At 52.4% G+C, this 22024-nt stretch overlaps 1 protein-coding gene across 6 annotated transcripts in view; it reads right to left on the bottom strand.

Moving 5' to 3' along the window:
• LOC118214233 (double-stranded RNA-specific editase 1-like) overlaps window positions 1-22024 on the bottom strand; it is a 141660-nt gene that overhangs the window by 56691 nt on the left and 62945 nt on the right. For 3 of the 6 annotated variants that reach the window (XM_035394012.1, XM_035394010.1, XM_035394011.1), the window contains exon 2: window positions 8184-8255. Coding sequence is in view for 3 of the 6 variants with exons in the window: in XM_035394009.1 (XP_035249900.1) it covers window positions 184-283 (100 nt within the window). In the remaining 3 variants the exon portion in view is untranslated. Of the gene's footprint in view, window positions 1-183; window positions 334-8183; window positions 8256-22024 lie in introns of those variants that run through there. The other 3 variants (XM_035394008.1, XM_035394007.1, XM_035394009.1) reach the window with 2 other exon arrangements.

The raw sequence follows: 22024 nt of genomic DNA, 5'->3' as shown, positions 1-22024 counted from the left end.
TCTAAAACTAAAACAGAATAAAAACAATCTAATCCAAATCTGTATGAATACACAGAATTAAAGCATCAGTGTACAATATCTAAAATATGAATATGTCCACTGCGCACACACACGCACACACACACCGCACGCACGCACGCACGCAGGCCGCTGGGTCAGTAGGCCGCTCGGTCAGAGGGGTACCTTTGCGCTCGGAGCGTTTTTTGCGCCTCCTCTTGAAGCGGCGGCGGATGAGGCAGAAGTAGGCCCCGGCGCTCTGGGACACGTCCACAAACAGAGCCATGCTCTCTGCTCTCTGCTCTCAGCTCTCAGCTCTCAGCTCTCAGCCCTCAGCCCTCAGCCCTCAGCCCTCAGCGATCTGTGCTCTGAGCTCTGTGCTCTGCGATCTACAGCTCTACAGCTCTACAGCTCTGCAGCTCTGCGCTCGCTGCTCCCTCCCGGCTGGCCTGTCTGCTCCTCGAAAGCACCTGCTACTGAGTGAGGGCGGGCGAGCAACCCCCGATTAGCAGCTCTCTCCCTCTCCCCCTCTCTCTCTGTCTCTCTACTTCTCTCTCTCTCTCTGTCTCTCTACTTCTCTCTCTCTCTCTGTCTCTCTACTTCTCTCTCTCTCTCTCGGTGTCTCTACTTCTCTCTCTTTCTCTCTCTGTCTCTACTTCTCTCTCTCTCTCTGTCTCTCTACTTCTCTCTCTCTCTCTCTGTCTCTACTTCTCTCTCTCTCTCTGTCTCTCTACTTCTCTCTCTCTCTCTCGGTGTCTCTACTTCTCTCTCTTTCTCTCTCTGTCTCTACTTCTCTCTCTTTCTCTCTCTGTCTCTCTACTTCTCTCTCTCTCTCTCTGTGTCTCTACTTCTCTCTCTCTGTGTCTCTACTTCTCTCTCTCTTTCTCTCTCTCTCGCTGTCTCTACTTCTCTCACTCCCTTTCTCGCTCTCCCTTCCTCCCCCCGTGTCTCTCTCTCCCTATGTGTGGGTCTCTCTCTCTCTCTGTCTCTCATCTCCCTCTCTCTCCAGACCTTCAGAAAGGGGTAAAGGGGTAAGGGGGTAAGGGGGGGTATGTTCCTGCGCTTCAGGACAGTGCTGGCGTCTGGCGCCCTGCACAGGCGGCCTTTGCCGTGGTCATGTGACATGAGCTGAGTGGTTTAACTGCCGTGGACCCCCCCCCCCCCCCCCCCCCGCCAACCCGCGGCAGTGACGCAGTGACCCCGGTTCGGGACCCTGGCACAGGAAGTGGACTGGGAGAGACCCCCCGCCCCTCCCGGGAGGGTGACGGGCCGTTTCGCTGTGTCAGCAGCTCGGGTCCGGGCGGGTCAGGCGGCGATTCGGCCCGGTGCTCCCGCCCCGAGCGGCTCTAATCCCGCGATTAATTACCCCCCCCCCCCCCCCCAAAACGCACCGGCGGCACGGCGAATTAGCGCCGCGGCGCGTCTCCGCATCGCAAACCCGCCCCCCGCCCCCTCTCGGCTACGCCTACGGAGCGCGTAGCGAACCCGCCCCCCTCCCCTCTCAGCTACGCGCAGCAAAGCTCTGCAAGCAGACGGAGGGGGAACAGAGGGAGGAGGGAGAGAGAGAGAGAGAGAGGGGGGGAACAGAGGGAGGAGGGAGAGAGAGAGAGAGAGAAGGGGAACAGAGGGAGGAGGGAGAGAGAGAGAGAGAGAGAGGGAACAGAGGGAGGAGGGAGAGAGAGAGAGAGAGAGGGGGAACAGAGGGAGGAGGGAGAGAGAGAAGGGGGATGAAAGCCATGCTGTAAAAATGCTGACAGATCTGTTCTTGCCCCCCCCCCCCCCCCTCTTCCCAGTGGCAGTGAAATTTGGAAATGACATCAGCTCCAGTCCATTGAACTGCCCCTGACGTGCGTAAGCCAATGAAATCACATTAGGGCTCCTCAGTGGGGTACAGGGTGTGTGTGCAGCGTGTAGCGCGCAAGCTGCCCAACCCAACACACTGCCTCTCCTGTCTCAGTGTGTCACTACCTGTGTGTGTGTGTGTGTGTGTGTGTGTGTGTGTGTGAGAGAGAGAGAGTGCACCTGTGTGTGTGTGTGTGTGTGTGTGCATATGTGGGTGTGTGTGTGAGAGAGAGAGAGAGTGTGTGTGCGTGTGTGTGTGTGAGTGAGTGTGTGTATGTGAGAGAGAGAGTAACTGAGTGTGAGTGTGTGTGTGTGAGAGAGAGAGAGAGTGTGTGTGCGTGTGTGTGAGTGAGTGAGTGTGTGTATGTGAGAGAGTAATTGAGTGTGAGTGTGTGTGTGAGGGTGTGTGAGTGTATATGTATATGTGTGTGTGTGTGAGTGAGTGAGTGTGTGTATGTGAGAGAGTAATTGAGTGTGAGTGTGTGTGTGAGGGTGTGTGAGTGAGTGAGAGTGTGTATGTGTATATGTGTGTGAGTGAGTGAGTGAGTGAATGAGTGTGTGTGAGACAGTGTGTGCGCGTGAGTGAGTGTAATTGCCTGCAGTGGGGTACTTGCTCTCTACCCAGACTCCTCTGTACCTCAGTGGTAGCGCTGCTGTCCCTGTAGAGACCCTGAGTAAAGCCCCCCGACTGAGCTGGAGTTATGCAGCAGTGGGGGCGGGGCCACACAGGGGCGGGGCCACGCTGCAGCTCGACGCCACACAGACAAATCCCCTTCCTGAGTCTGAGGAAGTTAGCCTGGTCTGAGCAGAAGAGCACAGCCACTGAAAAACTGCAAAATCCTCTCTCCTGTCAAACTAACAGCACAAAGTGAGGACCAATTTAAGCCCAATTGTACTTCTACTGGCTTTGAAAGGTGTCCATTTGAAATGTCACTTCCTGTCGGACTTAACAAGAGCACACAAGAACAACTCCTGTGGTTTCAGGGTCTGAATCACCGTATGTACATTTTCAGTCACAAGCCCGGTGGTAAGCCTTGCTTTGCTAAGTAGACGTAAATGGCAAATGGTAAAAAAGATTTGAAGTTGTCAACAGAGAGAAAATATTCCCCTGTATGCAACATTAAGGCTCTTACCAGCATGTTAAATAAAGGGGCAAAACTTTGCCATGTAAACAAATTCAGACGGAAATAAGACGAGAGTTCTGCACAGCTGCAGTTACCCTGCAGGCAGTTAAACGGACGACTGTCGCCCACGTATTTCCGAGCCCTGACTGGGACCGCTCCTCGGTCGCGGCCTCGACTCCCCAGGGCTTCCTGTCAGCTGACCCGAGCGCGTCGGGCGACGGCCCCTCTCAGACCGGTTTAATAAGGGCGCGTTTGAGAGGCCTGGTCGCGCGGTCGCGGGCGACGGGGTAATTAGTGAAATGTGCGCACGGGTAATGAGCGGCTGATCGTGTCTAATGCAGCGTTCAGCTGTGACCAGGACTCGGCTCCACAGAGCCCCCTCTCTGGGGGGGTACAAACAGGGATGGAGCTCTGAGAAGGGCCCGCAGCAAGGCCCCACCCGAGGAGTGGGGGGTGGAGATTAGCGGTGGAGACGGAGGACCCGAGGGGTGGGGTTGGGGGTTAGGGGTGGAGACAGAGACACTGTGGTCGTTCTGAGGAAGAAGAACACATGATACAGCTGATTTCACGTTCGTCACTCCACAGAGGTTTGTTTGGTCCCTGTTAACAGGAAGTGAAGAACTGTCAGTGAGCCACTGAGAGTGTCAGTGAGCCGCGGTGTGAGAGTGTCAGTGAGCCGCTGTGAGAGTGTCAGTGAGCCGTGGTGAGAGTGTCTGTGAGCCGCTGTGAGAGTGTCACTGTGCTGGTGTGAGAGTGTCAGTGAGCCGCTGTGTTAGAGTGTCACTGTGCTGGTGTGAGAGTGTCAGTGAGCCGTGGTGAGAGTGTCTGTGAGCCGTGGTGAGACTGTCTGTGAGCCGCTGTGAGAGTGTCACTGTGCTGGTGTGAGAGTGTCAGTGAGCCTTTGGTTCAGGCTCCCTCTCGAGACCGCCCTGATGCAGAAGCTCAACTCAAATACACTTTCGTCTCAACACAAATAATCCACCACCGGTCTCTTAAGACTCAGAGCACACTGCCAATCCGTTGGCATGGAAACAAAGGTCCACCAAGGATACGTCAACATGAAGCTACAAATATAAATGACATTTGTGCGCAACACAACAGAGGAAATGGACCTCTGCCACCCCCTGGTGGAGAATAAAAGTACTTCATCAGGCCAAAGCATCTGTTAGTAGCACCCTCTGACCAGTACTACACTCAGGCCTAATGCACTCTGACCAGTACTACACTCAGGCCTGATGCACTCTGACCAGTGCTACACTCAGGCCTAATGCACTCAGACCAGTACTACACTCAGGCCTGATGCACTCAGATCAGTACTACACTCAGGCCTGACGCACTCAGACCAGTACTACACTCAGGCCTGATGCACTCAGACCAGTACTACACTCAGGCCTGACGCACTCAGACCAGTACTACACTCAGGCCTGACGCACTCAGACCAGTACTACACTCAGGCCTGATGCACTCAGACCAGTACTACACTCAGGCCTGACGCACTCAGACCAGTACTACACTCAGGCCTGATGCACTCAGACCAGTACTACACTCAGACCAGTACTACACTCAGGCCTAATGCACTCAGACCAGTACTACACTCAGGCCTGACGCACTCAGACCAGTACTACACTCAGGCCTGATGCACTCAGACCAGTACTACACTCAGGCCTAATGCACTCAGACCAGTACTACACTCAGACCAGTACTACACTCAGGCCTAATGCACTCAGACCAGTACTACACTCAGACCAGTACTACACTCAGGCCTGATGCACTCAGACCAGTACTACACTCAGGCCTGACGCACTCAGACCAGTACTACACTCAGGCCTAATGCACTCAGACCAGTACTACACTCAGGCCTGACGCACTCAGACCAGTACTACACTCAGGCCTGATGCACTCAGACCAGTACTACACTCAGGCCTAATGCACTCAGACCAGTACTACACTCAGGCCTAATGCACTCAGACCAGTACTACACTCAGGCCTGACGCACTCAGACCAGTACTACACTCAGGCCTAATGCACTCAGACCAGTACTACACTCAGGCCTAATGCACTCAGACCAGTACTACACTCAGGCCTGACGCACTCAGACCAGTACTACACTCAGACCAGTACTACACTCAGGCCTAATGCACTCAGACCAGTACTACACTCTGACCAGTACTACACTCAGGCCTAATGCACTCAGACCAGTACTACACTCAGACCAGTACTACACTCAGGCCTAATGCACTCAGACCAGTACTACACTCAGACCAGTACTACACTCAGGCCTAATGCACTCAGACTAGTACTACACTCAGGCCTGACGCACTCAGACCAGTACTACACTCAGGCCTGATGCACTCAGACCAGTACTACACTCAGGCCTGACGCACTCAGACCAGTACTACACTCAGGCCTGACGCACTCAGACCAGTACTACACTCAGGCCTGACGCACTCAGACAATTCCATACCTTAATCTTGGATGTGTCAGGAAGATATTTCACCAAATATCACACACCATATGATTCACTGGTAATTTCACCAAATATCACACATCGTATGATTCAGTGGACGTTTCACAGAAGAACTCAGGTGCCGCCTGGCCGAACAGCCTTTTGAAGACCGAGAGGAAATCTTGGAGGAGTTCAGTAGTTTTCCAACTCGTTTTGTGGGTTTTTGAAAATGCAGGCCTGGTCTCACTGAAGCTTCCCTAAATCCTGTTTTCCTGTAAACAGTATTTCTGTAAGAAGCAGGACACAAATAAAATGAAACTGAACTGAGTCCACCCTGCCAGAACAGCGGGGGGGGGGGCTCTTTGCTCCTCGTCTCTCCATTTATTATATCGGTGGGGGGGGGGGGGGGGGGCACAACAGATAAATTTAAGCCTATGGCTGTGGGGACTCTGGATTTACTCCCACGCATGTCCATCTTTAAATTCCATCTGTCCGGAGGCGAAGGACAGACGTTGGACACATGCTGTCCTTCCCATAACCCTGCAACAGCGGCTGAACCGGACCGGTTAAAAACTCCTTTCGTTATAAAATATAAATAAATCCTATTTTTGTTCCAGGACCACGGAGGATACTGCAATTTTCGTATGCTTTTGAAGAAATTTTAAACACTTGTTAAAAAAGGAATTTTAAACACTTGTTAAAAAATAAAAGCATTTATTTTTAGGGCCACAAAAAACAGTTCCACTTGTTTTGAAAGGAATCTATTTGAAATAAATGGTGGTAACGAAGATATTAACTACCTAATAAAAAAATGAAACCTGCTTTAATTCGTATCCCGTTGACTTATCAAGCACACGCAATCGCGAATGTGCAGTTTCAGAGCCAGAAGCCAGTGCAAGCTTTTTTCACAAGCCCTCTGTTCAAAACGGTAAGCCAGAATAGTTCTCTGATCCAAGAATGTCATAAAACATACGCTGTGAACTCAGCATAAACAAACAAAACACTTTCTAAAATATAGAAACAACACCAAACAAAAAAAACACAGAAGTAAACTAAAAAAAGCGCAGAATCTCATTCTATCAAATGAACACAGTGCCCCCCTGTGGAGCACACTGGATGTGCAGTTTTACCTCAAATGCACCACATCTTTGTGTGTCCAGAGATATTCCGTAGCAATAACATAATTTCCTAAGGAGCTTTACACAATGATTCAAGGTCTGCGGGGTTGCCCGGGACATTATTAACCAGCAAGTTTGAAATATTTTTATCGCAGCGTTTTTTTAAAATACACTGAAAACCTGAATCCAGAGGTAGGTTTCTTACTTTAAATGCACTTCCAAACAACCCAGATAACTGCAAATGTGTGCGCTGAATATCTCAGCAAAAAGGCTTATGAAAATGCTTTCCGCAGGGCCCTCCTTTGTACTTTTAAATTCCACGGAAGACCTTGAAAGTGAAGATGGTGCCGGACACATATCAGCAGCTCTCTGAGAGGCGCTAAACACACTCCGCTAGAGTCCGCACGGCGGAGATAACGCGCTGGTCACAGGAGAGCCCACTTCACCCGCCCGCACTTTCTCAGAGTGAATCGGAACCTGCTCCCCCTCCGCCAAGCACACCCAGCCCACCCAGCCCCACACCCCCCCCCCCCCCCTTCCCCCTGGGCTTGTCCCACACACAGCCGGTCCCACACCAGGCTCCTCTCCCCCTCAGTAAAGATTTGGGCCTGTCCCACACCAGGCTCCTCTCCCCCTCAGTAAAGATTTGCGCCTGTCCCACACACAGCCTGTCCCACACCAGGCTCCTCTCCCCCTCAGTAAAGATTTGCGCCTGTCCCACACACAGCCTGTCCCACACCAGGCTCCTCTCCCCCTCAGTAAAGATTTGCGCCTGTCCCACACACAGCCTGTCCCACACCAGGCTCCTCTCCCCCTCAGTAAAGATTTGGGCCTGTCCCACACCAGGCTCCTCTCCCCCTCAGTAAAGATTTGCGCCTGTCCCACACACGGCCTGTCCCACACCAGGCTCCTCTCCCCCTCAGTAAAGATTTGCGCCTGTCCCACACACGGCCTGTTCCACAATTTAAACACATTATTCCCACAGGAGACTTCAAGTGAGATTGAGCTACAAGCCGCACAAGAGTGTGCTGGGGAGAGATTGACTACGAAAGAGAGCAAGAGCGGGGTTTCAGGCGAGTGGGAGAGACAGAGTCGGTGAAAGGGTGGGTGAGAGTGGGAAAGCGACAGAAAACAGGCGACCGGGTGTGAGATGAATGAGGGATGGAGTGATAGTAAGAGAGTGAAAGAGTGCAAAAGAGTGGAAAGTAAATGAGATTAGTGAATGAGCGCAAGAGAGAGTGAATAAGTGAGAGAGAGAGAAAGTGAGGGAGATAGTGAATAAGTGAGTGAATGAGAGAGAGGAAGTGAGTAAAAGAGATAGAGGAAGTGAGGGAGAGAGAGAGTGAATAAGTGAGTGAGAGAGAGGGAGAGGAAGTGAGGGAGAGAGTGAAAGAGAGAGAGGGAGAGGAGAGAGTGAGGGAGAGGAAATGAGGGAGAGAGGAGAGAGTGAGGGAGAGGAAGTGAGGGAGAGAGTGAAAGAGAGAGAGGGAGAGGAAGTGAGGGAGAGAGGAGAGAGAGAGAGAGTGAAAGAGAGAGGGGGAGAGGAAGTAAGGCAGAGAGAGTGAATAAGTGAGGGAGAGAGGAAAGAGAAAGAGAGTGAAAAGTGAGTGAGAGAGAGGGAGAGGAAGTGAGGGAGATTGGAGAGAGATTACTCACAGCGTTTAGGACTCTATCCTGTCCTGGGAGTGATGGGACTTTAATCAGCGCTGCACTCTGTGTTTGGGTGACCTGTGAATCACAAGACACACCATAAGCACATCACCCCAAACAGGGTTCTAACCCCGCCCCCACAGGGAAAAGAGCACTCTGATTGGTGCTGCCCCTGCTGAACACCCGGCCATGGTAACAGCATCAAAAGTGGCACGGCAGTCTTCTGAGATTCCAGCGCTACTGAAGTTTTTGTAACGAAACATCTGATGAGACGGCAGTTTCCATTTTCACAGGAAACCACAACTATACAGACAACTGACTGCTCACACCAGCCGACTGAAAGCATATGTGTATCCTTGACAACAACCTTTTTTCCTCCAGATCACTGAACTCCACTACGGTAAATAAAACATGGATAAAACATACTTCAGACATAACTTGCATAGCAACAATGATATTCTGAAGAAAGAGGGAGAGATGAAAATCACAACCACAGACCGGCCTGAATGCTGGAATGAGAGAGAGACGGTCACCCCTGCGCTACTACCACGAGGCCAGGAGGTGGAGCTCTTGCTCTTTTCTGACACCGCCAGCACGCATACGCGCGGCACGTCGTGCATTGCATGTAGCAAAATAGTGTAGGCCTCCACGCTAAAACACAGCCATCTGCTCGTTTCTTAATGAAAAACATTATCTTCTCAAAATGCCAAGCAATGTCAAGAGCAGTGCAGAACTGAGATGGCTATGGCAGACTTGTTTATCAAATCGTTGAAGCAGTGACTACAAACAGTCCTTCCAGGATGTGTTACATTTAAACCCTTGGCGATAATACTTCAGACAATGGCCTTTGTCAACAGTAACACAGGAACGGCACTTCCGCGAATAGAAGTGATGCTAAACATTTTATGGAGCCGGTAGCTTAAACGCCTTAGTGTTATCTTAACAGCATCAAACACAAGGGTACCGGAGGGATAAACAAACGTGGGCGTTCAGATTACAAGCAAGCCGTTGGAGCAGCAACGACGGTAAATAAAACACTACCCTCGCACATACGGAACCGGCGAACATCGGGAGGCTGGGTCAGCGCTAAAAACAATGAACCCCGTTCACCAAAATAGAAACTTTCAATTTCCTTCAGAAGTGTTCATCCGCTTTTCATTGGAGTGCTTAAGCCGGTAGTTTTATTATTTACTGAGGGCAGTGTGCAGCCCCTCCAAAAACACCAACATGTCAAAATGTCACGTTCCATTTAATAAGAGGCGTCTGCCTCTCTACACAGGGGGGGAATACTCCAATTTACCCAAAATATACAGTTAGAGTAAAAACACCTGCAGAATATTCTTCACCGCAGTGATACGTGTTACGAGCCTCCTTGAAATGCAACACGTCTCCCCCAGGTAGCGCTGGGATTAATTAGGGGTACCGACCTCACAGCGCAAAGACGATAACGAAAACAGAAACCAAGCAGGTTGGAGGTACGGGGAGCTGTGCTTCAGTTCTCGGACGCGCAAAATAAAGGGGAAAAAGCACGGCGGCGTCGCAGTGTTCGGCAATCGGCACCCCGCTGAAGGGTTAAACTCATTCGGAGCGCCGCGCAGTTTACATTCGCATCCCACCCGCGTGCAGCCACTCGCTACACAACAGAGGCGATAATGAGATCTGTAGCGTTTCGCCGGTACGATCTTCACTCGTCATTGCCGGGGAAATAAATATAATTACAGAAGACCTAATTATTCTCAACCCGGCTAGATTTCCCTGACGTCATCTCAAGAGAACAGAATTCCACGCGCGTGCACTCTGGTTTACACCAGAGGATAACGTCACTGACACCATAAACCTACATAAGACCATGTGATAACGGCACAGATAGCGGTATTGCATAAGCTCGGGTAATTCAGATAAACAGACTGAACGCAGCGAAGCATCTCTTATAGAAACCGGCGAAATAGTGATGTAAAAACTGTCCACACTCGTTTCGACCACTGCAGTGGTATTTAATAAGAGAGCCAAATAAATCAAACGGACTCAAAGAGAAGCATCTGACCTTGCCAGCAAGGTGGAGCTGAATAAAGAATGTGTCTGCAGTGGGGATTGGTTTGATCTGGGATTGATCTGTGTGGGGATTGGTCAAGAATAGACTGGAGTTATACAAAAATTCCCCAACTATGTATAAAACATGCTTTAATTTCTACAAGACAAAACCAAAAGGTACAAAAATACCCTTTAATAAAAGCCGAGAATCAGCACTTTAACCTAATGTGAATTATTTGATTACAATTCTAAAATTGTGGAGTGCAGAACCAAATAAAGAAAAACATGTCTTTGTCCCAAACATTACGGATATTATGGTTCCATACATATATATATATATGTATGGAACCGGCCATACAGGCCCGAGTCGTCACACTGCCTCCACCATGCTGGACAGATGAAGCAGTATGCTGAGGGTCCAGAGCAGTCCCTCTGTTTGTCCACACTTTCACTTTTCCATCACTCCGGTGAAGGTGCACACAAAGCTCACATGAGCCCAAAGCAGTCGATAAAAATCCACCTCCTCGGTTTGTTTACATTCCTGAAAGTGGCTGCCGTTGGAGAAGCTGAGCTGCGTGATGAACTTCTGGATGACCAAGCGCAAGAGTCGCTTCGCCCGCTACACGAATGGAAACAGAAGGGGAAGAAAAGAAGATGGCCGACCCGGCCCCTCACGGGTCACAGAGAGATGAAAAAGCAGACACACTGCATACGACGGGAGCAGAGAGCAGGAAGACACACACACACACACACACACACGCAACGACATGCACACACAGTGCACGACGGGAGCAGAGAGCAGGGAGAGACGCGCGCGCACACACACACACACACACAGCGCACGACGGGAGCAGAGAGCAGGGAGAGACGCACACACACACACACACACACACAGCGCATGGCAGGGGCAGACGGACACGACCCCCTTTCAAAGTGCAAAACGCAAACACAGAGCTCAGCTGTTTAAGTGGCCTTAAAGAAATGAAGGCGTGAAGCGACGCAAGAGACACAGAAAGGCTGAGCTCCTGCCCCGGGGAGCACTGCTAATACGAAAGTCAACCGGAGGTTCCATCTGATAAAAAAGCCAATATGTGTTCAACCGCACCGCAATGCTATTAAGTTGGGTTTTGGCCCTCTTGCAGTCTGAATGTAGAGATTTAAATATTAATCACTGCAGAGACCCCAATTGGTGCGCACGTGCCTGGCATTAAATGTTCCTGAACCGTGGGAAGAAAGAGGGACGCCACCAGGCGATTTCTCGACGTCAAGGTGAACGTGACTGTCAAAAGCCCTCTTTTCCTGCGACGTCAGTGGCTTTCCGAGCAGGCGTACGGTCGCCGGGGGAACGGACGGGCGTTTTGCTTGGAAGACGCTGGCCAGACCGACAGGAAACGGAGCGCCGTTCTCCTGAACACAGAGCGACGACCTTCCTTTTGAACTCTGGCGAGCTGGCTGGCTCGAAAAGCCAGGGAGCACACGGGGGGGTGTTGGGTAAGAGGCCGGAGGGCCTGTTTGAGCTGGGGCACAGGGAAGCAGAACGTGGTCAAACGGCGCTGTGCCCCTCCAATGGTGTAGCGCTGAAAGAAAACCCGCAGCCCCAGTCTGGTGGGCGCTGTGTAAAGGGGCCGACCGCGCTGGACGCCGGACGAGAGGGCAGGCCCGTGTAGAACGGCGTCAGGCTGCCTCGGCGCAGGTTTGACTGCGCGCCTGGGCGCAGGTTTGACTGCGCTCCTCGGCGCAGGTTTGACTGCGCGCCTCGGCGCAGGTTTGACTGCGCGCCGTGACCACGCGCATCAGAGCCGCAGCGGGCTGCGTTCCCCGCTCTGATGACACGCACGCGGCAGCTCACCAAGGACAGTGGTAATCGCTCGCCCTCGCGCCCCAGATCAATGCCATCGACGGACGCCTGGAGCTCCGTGCAGGGAACCTGGCGCAGGGGGCCAGCAGGAGAACGCCGTGCCGTCCACACCAGGCCCCGTTTACCCCAGAAACCTGAACACACACGTCCTCATCCCCCTGAAGAGGGAGACGCACACAATCTTTTAAACTTCCTTTCCTTTCCCGATTCCAGATTTGTATTTGTCTCCTTGAATCACCTGTATTGTACAGATGCAGGCTGTGCTGTGTGTGGTACAGATGCAGGCTGTGCTGTGTGTGGTACAGATTCAGACTGTGCTGTGTGGTACAGATTCAGACTGTGCTGTGTGGTACAGATGCAGACTGTGCTGTGTGGTACAGATGCAGGCTGTGCTGTGTGTGGTACAGATTCAGACTGTGCTGTGTGGTACAGATGCAGACTGTGCTGTGTGGTACAGATGCAGACTGTGCTGTGTGGTACAGATGCAGGCTGTGCTGTGTGGTACAGATGCAGGCTGTGCTGTGTGTGGTACAGATTCAGACTGTGCTGTGTGGTACAGATTCAGACTGTGCTGTGTGGTACAGATGCAGACTGTGCTGTGTGGTACAGATGCAGACTGTGCTGTGTGGTACAGATGCAGGCTGTGCTGTGTGTGGTACAGATTCAGACTGTGCTGTGTGGTACAGATTCAGACTGTGCTGTGTGGTACAGATGCAGACTGTGCTGTGTGGTACAGATGCAGGCTGTGCTGTGTGTGGTACAGACGCAGGCTGTGCTGTGTGTGGTACAGACGCAGACTGTGCTGTGTGGTACAGACGCAGGCTGTGCTGTGTGGTACAGACGCAGGCGGTGTGGTTGCCTGGCGCTGAATCCAGGCCAGGACTCTGGGGAAATGCCAGGCCTTGCAGATGCCCAGCTGTCGGCGTGGCCAGGTGGCATCAGCTGCGGCCGCTGATGCCACCTGGTAATGCGGGTACCTGTGGCACCACCTGCACACTGATGGGGCCCCAGGGGTGGGAGAACGGGGAGGGGGAGAGCAGGGAGGAGAGGACTGGGGGAACAGGGAGAATAGGGAGGAGAGGACAGGGGGAGGAGAGGATGGGGGGGGGGCAGAGGAAAAGCAGTCCCACCTGGTCACCCTGTGTGTGTGTGTGTGTGTGTGTGTGTGTGCATGTGTGTGTGATTGCGTCTGTGTTTGCGTGTTTGCGTGTGCATGTGTGCCTGAGTGTGTGTGTGTGTGTTTGCGCGTGCAAGAGTGTATGTGCGCGTGCAGTTTGTGTGTGTGTGTGTGTGTGTGTGTCTGTATGTGCGCGTGCAGTGAGTTTGTGTGTGTGTATATATATGGGCGTGTATGTGCGGTGTGTTTGTGTGTGTGTATGCATATCTAGGTCTCTCTCTCCTGGTTCTCAGACACATTGGGCTCAACTCTGATAAGCCACTCAGCTCCTCCCAGCTCTTTGAGTTCTTTTTTTTTGGGGGGGGGGGGGGGGGGTGTTAGGTGGCGAGCCTTTGCTGAATAGCTCCTGTGTTCTCAGGGGTCCCAGCGTGGAGGGGACGGAAACTGGAACACACCTGCTTCAGAGGGGGAGCAGGATCAGCCAGGACCGGGGGGCGGGGCTGACCCACATTCTGGCCCGGCTTCTCATTCAGGCTCAAAGCTCAGAGCTGGGGGGGTTAGGGATGGGGGGGGGAAGAACAATAGAGCCCTGCTGTTTCCCAGAGGTCTCTCATTCAGCCACCACGACTCGGGTTACGGGCACGGTGTTTAAGTAGGCCACAGGAACACGGCAGCCGGCGTGGGAACACAGGGGCCCCGCAAACAGAGTCACAGGAACACAGGGGCCCCGCAAACAGAGTCACAGGAGCACAGGGGCCCCGCAAACAGAGTCACAGGAGCACAGGGGCCCCGCAAACAGAGTCACAGGAACACAGGGGCCCCGCAAACAGAGTCACAGGAACACAAGGGCCCCGCAAACAGGGACACAGGAACACAGGGGCCCTGCAAACAGAGCCACAGGAACACAGGGGCCCTGCAAACAGAGTCACAGGAACACAGAGGCCCCACAAACAGAGCCACAGGGACACAGGAACAAAGGGGACCCGCAAACAGGGACACAGGAACAAAGGGGCCCCACAAGCAGAGGCCCAGAAAGGAGAGATCATGTGATCTGGGGCAACAATAGGAAAGAGGACTATATAAAGGTACGATAATCATGTATGAGTATCATCTACAGAAAAAAAAGTTTTTCTTCCTGAGAAAGCGGGAAATGGTTTGTGATGAAAGGATGGGGGGGGGGGGGGGGGGGGATTAAAGTGGCCATGTTAGTCCACAGTCCCATCAGCAGCGTGTTCACTCGTGTGAAAGACAGCCCTTTACCCCCCCTTTCCGCGCTCCGTCTCTCTGGTCTGAGGGTGTTTACGAGCAGCCAGTCGGAGGCTGCGTCTTCGCTCCGCGCTCGCTCGAGCTGAACGCCAGCAGCAGCCTTCCCTTCTGCCACAGAACGACGAGGCCAAACCAGAACCCCGAACGTGCGCGTTAGCAGGTTTTCACGAAACTCTTCGCTCGCGCTCGGCGACGTCGCGCTATTTGCATGTACGGCGTCGGCCGACGGACCGGCGGGGCCATCCATCACTCTGATGCTCTAAATCACCCGGTTTTCCCCACATCATCGCCACGGGAACACGGCGTAATCAATTCAGCCGAGCCTCTCCAGGGGATCCACCGCGCTCCACCACGGCAGACGCGGCGGGGTAATTTACAACGCCAGACGCGCCCTCCGACGTTTCGCAAGGCGTTGTGGGTAACCCGCACCGCGGTCGCCGTCGGCGGCCGCCCGTCCCGATGACCCTTCTCCCTGAAAGCCGGCCTTTTCCGGGGGAGTTTGTTAACCGCGCTTCCTTTCGACCGGCGGAAAACCTGCACGTCTTTCACACGAACACAGAAAAGACGATCTCAGCCCGAACGGAAGCTGTACAAGCTAACCAGCTTCAGGGCCGACGTCAGCAGCTGACACGCTAAGGCTAATACAAACAGCGCAACACTGCTAAACCACCAGCGCGGCCTGTCATTACAACGCAGCCTTTAATGCCATGGCATGTCGCCCAGCAGCCCAGGAGCCACGGCCCTGTCATTCCGCTAGGCCAGCTCCACGGGACCAGTCACTCTCTCTGAACCACATCGACAGGGCCTAAGTCACAGCTGGGGCCCGTGATCAGACATCTGTCCGGTTCACTGACTGGTTCTCCACGGTGTGCGTGCTGAGAGGACACTCCCACCCCCTGGCCGAGGACCAGTGAGGTCACCGCAGGACGCTCCAGAGCCAGCCTCTTCCTTTCAGGGGCATTGTGGGACAGGAGTCGGCACAAAGTCCTCCCGACCCCGGCGTTCATAATCCGCTTCCGGCGTGGTTCTCATACCGCCGCAGATTTCCTTAAGCTGACTGCAAGCCGCTTTGGAGCTTCCTCAAATCCGCCATTGTGCTTAACCCGCTCGCCGTCTCCGACTCCCACGCCTGCATACAACCACACACGCTCACATACAACCTCACGCGCTCACATACGACCTCACGCGCTCACATACAACCTCACACGCTCACGTACAACCTCACGCGCTCACGTACAACCTCACGCGCTCACATACGACCACATGGCCCACATACAACCTCACGCGCTCACATACAACCTCACACGCTCACGTACAACCTCACGCGCTCACGTACAACCTCACGCGCTCACATACGACCACATGGCCCACATACAACCTCACGCGCTCACATACGACCACACGCGCTCACATACAACCTCACGCGCTCACATACGACCTCACGCGCTCACATACGACCTCACGCGCTCACATACGACCTCACGCGCTCACATACGACCTCACGCGCTCACATACGACCTCACGCGCTCACATACGACCACACGGCCCACATACGACCACACACGCACGCGCGCGCACACTCCCGATCTTGCAGCTCACACAAAGCAGACAGAGCACCCGCACGCGACTCACGGTCAGAACGCAAAGCCTAAACACCCTTTCCCTTTCCCCAAACATCCCAGCGTCCCCTCTCCTACGCCCAGGCGCACTGCAGCGCCCGCCAATCACAGCAGAGTAGCCGCGGGCAACCGGAGGGGTGGCGCTCCACTCGACCTGAAAGCGGAGACGGGAGCTTTCCTGAGCGCTGTTTCGCTTGTTCAGCCAGCACTTCAGCCCCGTATATATTACACTGTCAACACTGCATACACGAGTGCAGGGTAATACAGTCAGCACTGCGCCATGGGGCCGCTTACGACAATTAAAACCTCTCACTGCTCCTCAGGCACAGACACGGCCTTATCATTTACCTCCACTCCATCACCCGCCTGTAAACACGATTAAAACTGCTCCCAAATTCACAACGCAGGGCTAAAGCCTGAATTCTCCTTAACACAGGGCTAAAGCCTGAATTCCCCTTAACACAGTGCTAAAGCCTGAATTACCCTTAACACAGAGTTAAAGCCTGAATTCCCCTTAACACAGGGCTAAAGCCTGAATTCCCCTTAACACAGGGCTAAAGCCTGAATTCCCCTTAACACAGGGCTAAAGCCTGAATTCCCCTTAACACAGTGCTAAAGCCTGAATTCCCCTTAACACAGTGCTAAAGCCTGAATTCTTTTTAATATGATCCAGAGGCACCAGACTCAGCAGCATCAGGGACCTCCAGAGAGGAGAAAACGGCGTTAAAAAGGAGAAATTGAATAAATGAAAACAAACGGTAATCCGACATTAACAGACAATGAGGTCATCTCCCCGTTGTTTATGAGTCACTGGTGGGTTCTTTACGTACGCAGTCAGGCTTGGCTCCAGGCAGCGTGCGCTACAGCCCCTCCAGATCGCTGCGGATCGTTCCGGTGCGGCCAGCGCTGCCGTGAACGCAGGCAATGGGCAGGGCTCTACGCAAACACTTTCTCCAAGGAGCGGGCATGCTCCTAAGATTTCTGATCACACTTTGATTAGTAGGTGTGCTCCTAAATTATTTTTCCTCTTAGCACACATCTATTTTCAGGAGCAAATGCCCCCCTAAAAGGATAGCACTGTAGAGCCCTGATCTGGATCTGCTGGAGGAATACTGTCAGAACTGGGCCCAGGCAGAATATTGTAAAAAGACTAAAATGATGATCTTCAAACAAACAAACAAACAAACAAACAAACAGACAAACAAACAAATAAATAAATAAATAAATAAATAAATACTCTTTGATTACACAAGTTATGACTACATTGGACTAAAAATCAGTTAACGAAAACCATTTTTAGCTTTTTATGCAATCAAAAGAAAATTCCATAAAATAAATATTCCCATTAAAATTTTGAGCAAAAATATGGGGTGGTGTCTTCCAGGCAACTGCACTACACGGAAGTGTAATACGGGGTCCGCCCAGTAAGCAAGACTACGCTAAATGGGAGAAACATCTGAATGCGTAATTTCTGCAAAAACACTTCATGGTTACTGAGGACTACCCCAAATAATGCACACAGGGCTGATTCAGGCACGTATCCAAGTCCTATTTGAATCCAGGAAGAGGTAATAAGTTTTATAGGGCATCTATAAATGAAGCCAGACAGCCATTTACAAGGTTCCAAAAACCCAAGAGGTCATCCCAGGAAAGTCCTCTCATTCACTGAGCCCTGAACCTCACTAAACAATCACTAATCTTCACTAATGCTAACCAGCATCAGGGCAGCCTATCACTAATCTTCACTAATGCTAACCAGCTTCAAGTCAGCCAATCACTAACCTGCACTAACACAAACCAGCTCCAGGCCAGCCAATCACTAACCTGCACTAACGCAAACCAGCTACAGGCCAGCCTATCACTAACCTTCAATAATGGTAACCAGCTTCAGGTCAGTACAATTTCCAAACTGACAAATAGAGTGAAACATGAAATCTATAACACAAATCAAAACCATTTACTTTAATCATTTGAAGAACGGCACCAAATCCCCAAATACACTGTATTGCTATTGATATTGGGAATACACACTGCCAAAGTATCCCATCTCTGTCAGAGATACAAGTACAGACAGACCCTGGCCAAATATAGGCTCAGTGACCACACTAACAATTTTTCGAAGTTTTAGCAATTGCATAAAGGTTGACAAAAAAATCATGGATTCCAAAAATAGATTAACATTTATGCTCTTGCTGACAGACAGGAGAGGTGGAGACAGAGATGCACCTCCTCCTACACTGTGAGAAATATTCTGAAATAAGAAAAGTATATTTCTGTAATTTTTCTAAATTTAAAAACACATTTCCTTGCCTGACAGATGAGGAAAGGCGGTCAATGCATTTAGGGGACGGGATGTCAGCCCCACCCACGGCACAATGTCTCAGCCAATCACAACCTGAGGCCCAGAGACTAACCACCGAACGAGACACAACATAATGTTTTATTCATATGCTCATTCATACATATTTCATTATTTTTAAAAACCTTCATCGCTATTAAAACTATTATAATTACAATGTCCCTTAGCTAAATGTTTTTAGTCATTCTATTTAAAACTGCTAGCATAATGCTCAATATTACCCATATTTGCGGTATGTATGTGGTGCCAGTAAAGCAGACTGAATTGAAATGGAGAGAAATAATAACCAAGCAGAAGGGGTAGCGGAGCCGCTAAGTAGAGGCTTTACTCCGCGCAGCTGCGCCGGTTTCATCGGCGGTAAGACTCCGCCAATCGGCAGCGCGGGAAACAGAGCGGAAACCGGGAGGAGCGATCAGCGCGGGACGGCGGGGGGAGCTGCGGGTTCGCGTCCGACCCCGCCCCGGCTCGGGATGGGTATCGCGCGCTCCAGCCCGGAGGACGCCGTGCGCACGCTTGCACCCGTCCTCTCGAATCGGGGGGGTGTGTGTGGGAGGGCACCCCCAGCCCGAGATAAACAGGGCGCGGGCGGGTGAAGGCTCGTATCTGGAGGCCGCTTTATGTAACGCTCAGAAGAGATTATATTACAGGGGAACGCGCTTCAAATGAATTTTTACAGCAGGGTCACCCCTCCCCCAGAGCTCCCGTTTCATTTAGAACGCGTTAAGCGTCCGGCAGTTGAACATTGTTATTGTTATAACCAGGGAAAACACAACCGAAACGAAACGCATTCTCTAAGTTGAGGTTGTTAGTCTAGACAGGCCAAGGAGTCCATCTTCCTCTGGGTGTCATGGTGGAAGGCCCGGGTCAATGCTTTGGACCGGGTCTTTTATAAAGCTGTGTGCCACGCAAGGCCTTGACGTCAATGTCCAGCTCGATACTCCGGACCGGGTCTTGTATAAAGCTCTGTGTCACGCAAGGCCTTGACGTCAATGTCCGGCTCGATACTCCGGACCGGGTCTTGTATAAAGCTCTGTGTCACGCAAGGCCACCACATCAATGTCCGGCTCGATACTCCGGACCGGGTCTTGTATAAAGCTCTGTGTCACGCAAGGCCTTCATGTCAATGTCCGGCTCGATACTCCACCACGAGCGAAGTGACGACCTCCGCGCCCGTTTTCCAGGAAGAGCCTGCTGCTTTTGTACAAAAACAATTAAAAAAGAACTAAAAGAGAGTAAACAGCGGCACCTCCTTGTCAAGACAGAGCTGGCGGAAGCGCGGTCGCTGTTCGGTGAACAGCACTCAGGCCCTCGCTCTCTACCTGCCCTCCCGCAGGTTACCAGGCAACAACACAAGTCTGCTTCCTGTTTTGACTGCAGGCCGCACACTAAAGAGGAAACTATTCCCATAAATACCGTCCGTAAGGCACTTCCACTCACAGGAATGATAATCACGCTCATTTAGGCCACAGATCAGGGTTTTTTTTCCTGGGCTGATGTGTTTCGGAACTACACTCAGATTTTCAGAACTACGCTCTCGCTTTTTTGGAACTATGCGCTAATTTTTGGAACTCGTAACAGTTCACACGCAAAGGGGAAAACGACCAATTAAAAACAGAATCACGACAGCAACGCTCCGGGCCACAAACGTAGGAGTCGACAAAGGTACACAATTCCCGAAACGCAACCTTAAACAGCCGTGTTAAATATTTCAAGATTAACAGAATGTGTGTCAAAAGGAAAGAGAGGCACCCTCGCAGAGGAAGTGCAGCCTGGTAGTTCTTGGTTGGTAAAATGTACGCGCTTGGTGGAAATCTCGCTAAACGTATACAGTGAAAAAATGTTTTGAGGGTGGTCACAGGGCACAGAAGAGGGAGGGGGCGGGCCTTGGCTCAAGGAGGGAGGGGCTTTCAGGTGAACACCCGCTCGTCCAGGTCCCCTGAGAAAAAGAGCTGTCAATCTCACGTGGATAAATATCAAGTCATTTGGGGGGGGGCTGAGATAGACTGCACCATCCCTGGAGGGGGAGGGGGGGCTGTCTGACTCTGCTTCAGCCTGGCCTGGTCTGGAGTCACACACTCAGAGCCAGAGAGCTCAGCGCTGGAGTCAGCTCTGCAGGTACGCACGAGTGCAAACTTTCCTCTGGGAGCAAGAGCGAAAATGACAAACTGCTATCACTCTCTGTGTCTCTCCCTGTCCTCTCTCTCCATTCCCTCTCCCTCTCCCCCTGTTCCTTTGTCTCCTCCCTCCCCCTCTCTCTCTTTCGCTCTACCCGTCTCTCTCTCTCTGTCTTTACCCCTCTCTTCCTCTACCTGTCCTCTCTCTCATCCCACTCCCCCTCCCCCTCCCCCTCCCCCCTTCCCTATCTCCCTCTCTCCTTCTGCCTGTCCTCTCTACATCCCCCTCCCTCTCTCCCTCCCCCCCTCCCCACTCCTCCCTGTCTGCGATAGTCACAAGGTTGTTCCCGCTGTGACATCATTGATGGTTTCGCCATCTGCTCGGGATCTTCGTGGCGATTCGGGAGGAATGTCCGTCGTTCCGTTTGCGCACAGAGCCGCTGTCAAACACGCGTTCCGTCAGAGGGGCTTAAAGCAGCAGCAGAATGGGGGGGGTGGGGTGGGGGGGGGCACAGATGCGGATAAATAAGCGCAGTGAACAGCGCAGCGCTGCAGCTGCAGAGAACAGTGCGTTACGCCCCCGCGATCTTTCCACCTGCGCCGCACGCACGCAGGAAATGAACCCCGCCCGCGGATAAGAGCTCTCCAGTCCCGCGCACGCAGACAGACTCCGAGCGTGCTTAAAACGCTCCCCTTGAGCGTGAGGACGCTGAAGGACCCCTGTCTTCAGCCCTGAAGCATGACTAAAGTATGACCACCGAAGAAAGATCGAAAGTCGGAAGACGAAAAATCCGCTGGTTTGTGGAGAGAGGCCGCAGAATTTCAGTTCTGCAAAATCACAGCACCTTCATTCAGACTCCAAACCAGTAAACCCATCCGGCGCTGCAGAGATGTGAAATTTAGTATGCACAGACATTTCTGTGTCAATAATGTACGGGGGGGGGGGGGGGGGGCACATCACTCCAAAACACCTGCTGCTTTACCCAAAACAGAGGTAAGACAGGAAAAGAGCATGCTGGGAGAACGGCTGGACGAGGAGGGCATGCTGGGAGAAGAGCATGCTGGGAGAAAGCCAGCAGAACAGGACCCGCCGTTCGGTGTGAGCAGAGCTCTGCCTCAGCGACTGGGCGAGCGGTCGACCCGCACGTCAGCTCACAGCACAACCTCACCCTCCGCCCCCCCCCCACCCCCTCCTCCACAGAGGAAACAGGGGCCGATACCCCCCCCCCCCCCCCGCAGGGCTAAATTAACACCCGCTCACCTCACTTACGTTTCCGCCCCAGGGGCTAGCTGTCCGTCAGACAGGAGGAACGCACAGGGCCCAACCGGGGACACTCGCCAGAGCTGAAGGGGCGGGGCTTCACAGGAGCAGATGGCAGCTCTTCCTTCATGCACTAATCCCTTTTTTCCAAGCCACTTCCAAGTATGGAGGTTCTGGCACCACTTTCTAATATTTGGGGCGGTATGACAGAGAACCTGCAGG

The sequence above is a fragment of the Anguilla anguilla genome, chromosome 15, assembly GCF_013347855.1.
Source record: "Anguilla anguilla isolate fAngAng1 chromosome 15, fAngAng1.pri, whole genome shotgun sequence".
Classification (NCBI taxonomy): Eukaryota; Metazoa; Chordata; class Actinopteri; order Anguilliformes; family Anguillidae; genus Anguilla; species Anguilla anguilla.
Note: the sequence above shows the minus strand (reverse complement) of the source record. Positions and strands in the feature narration are given on the sequence as shown.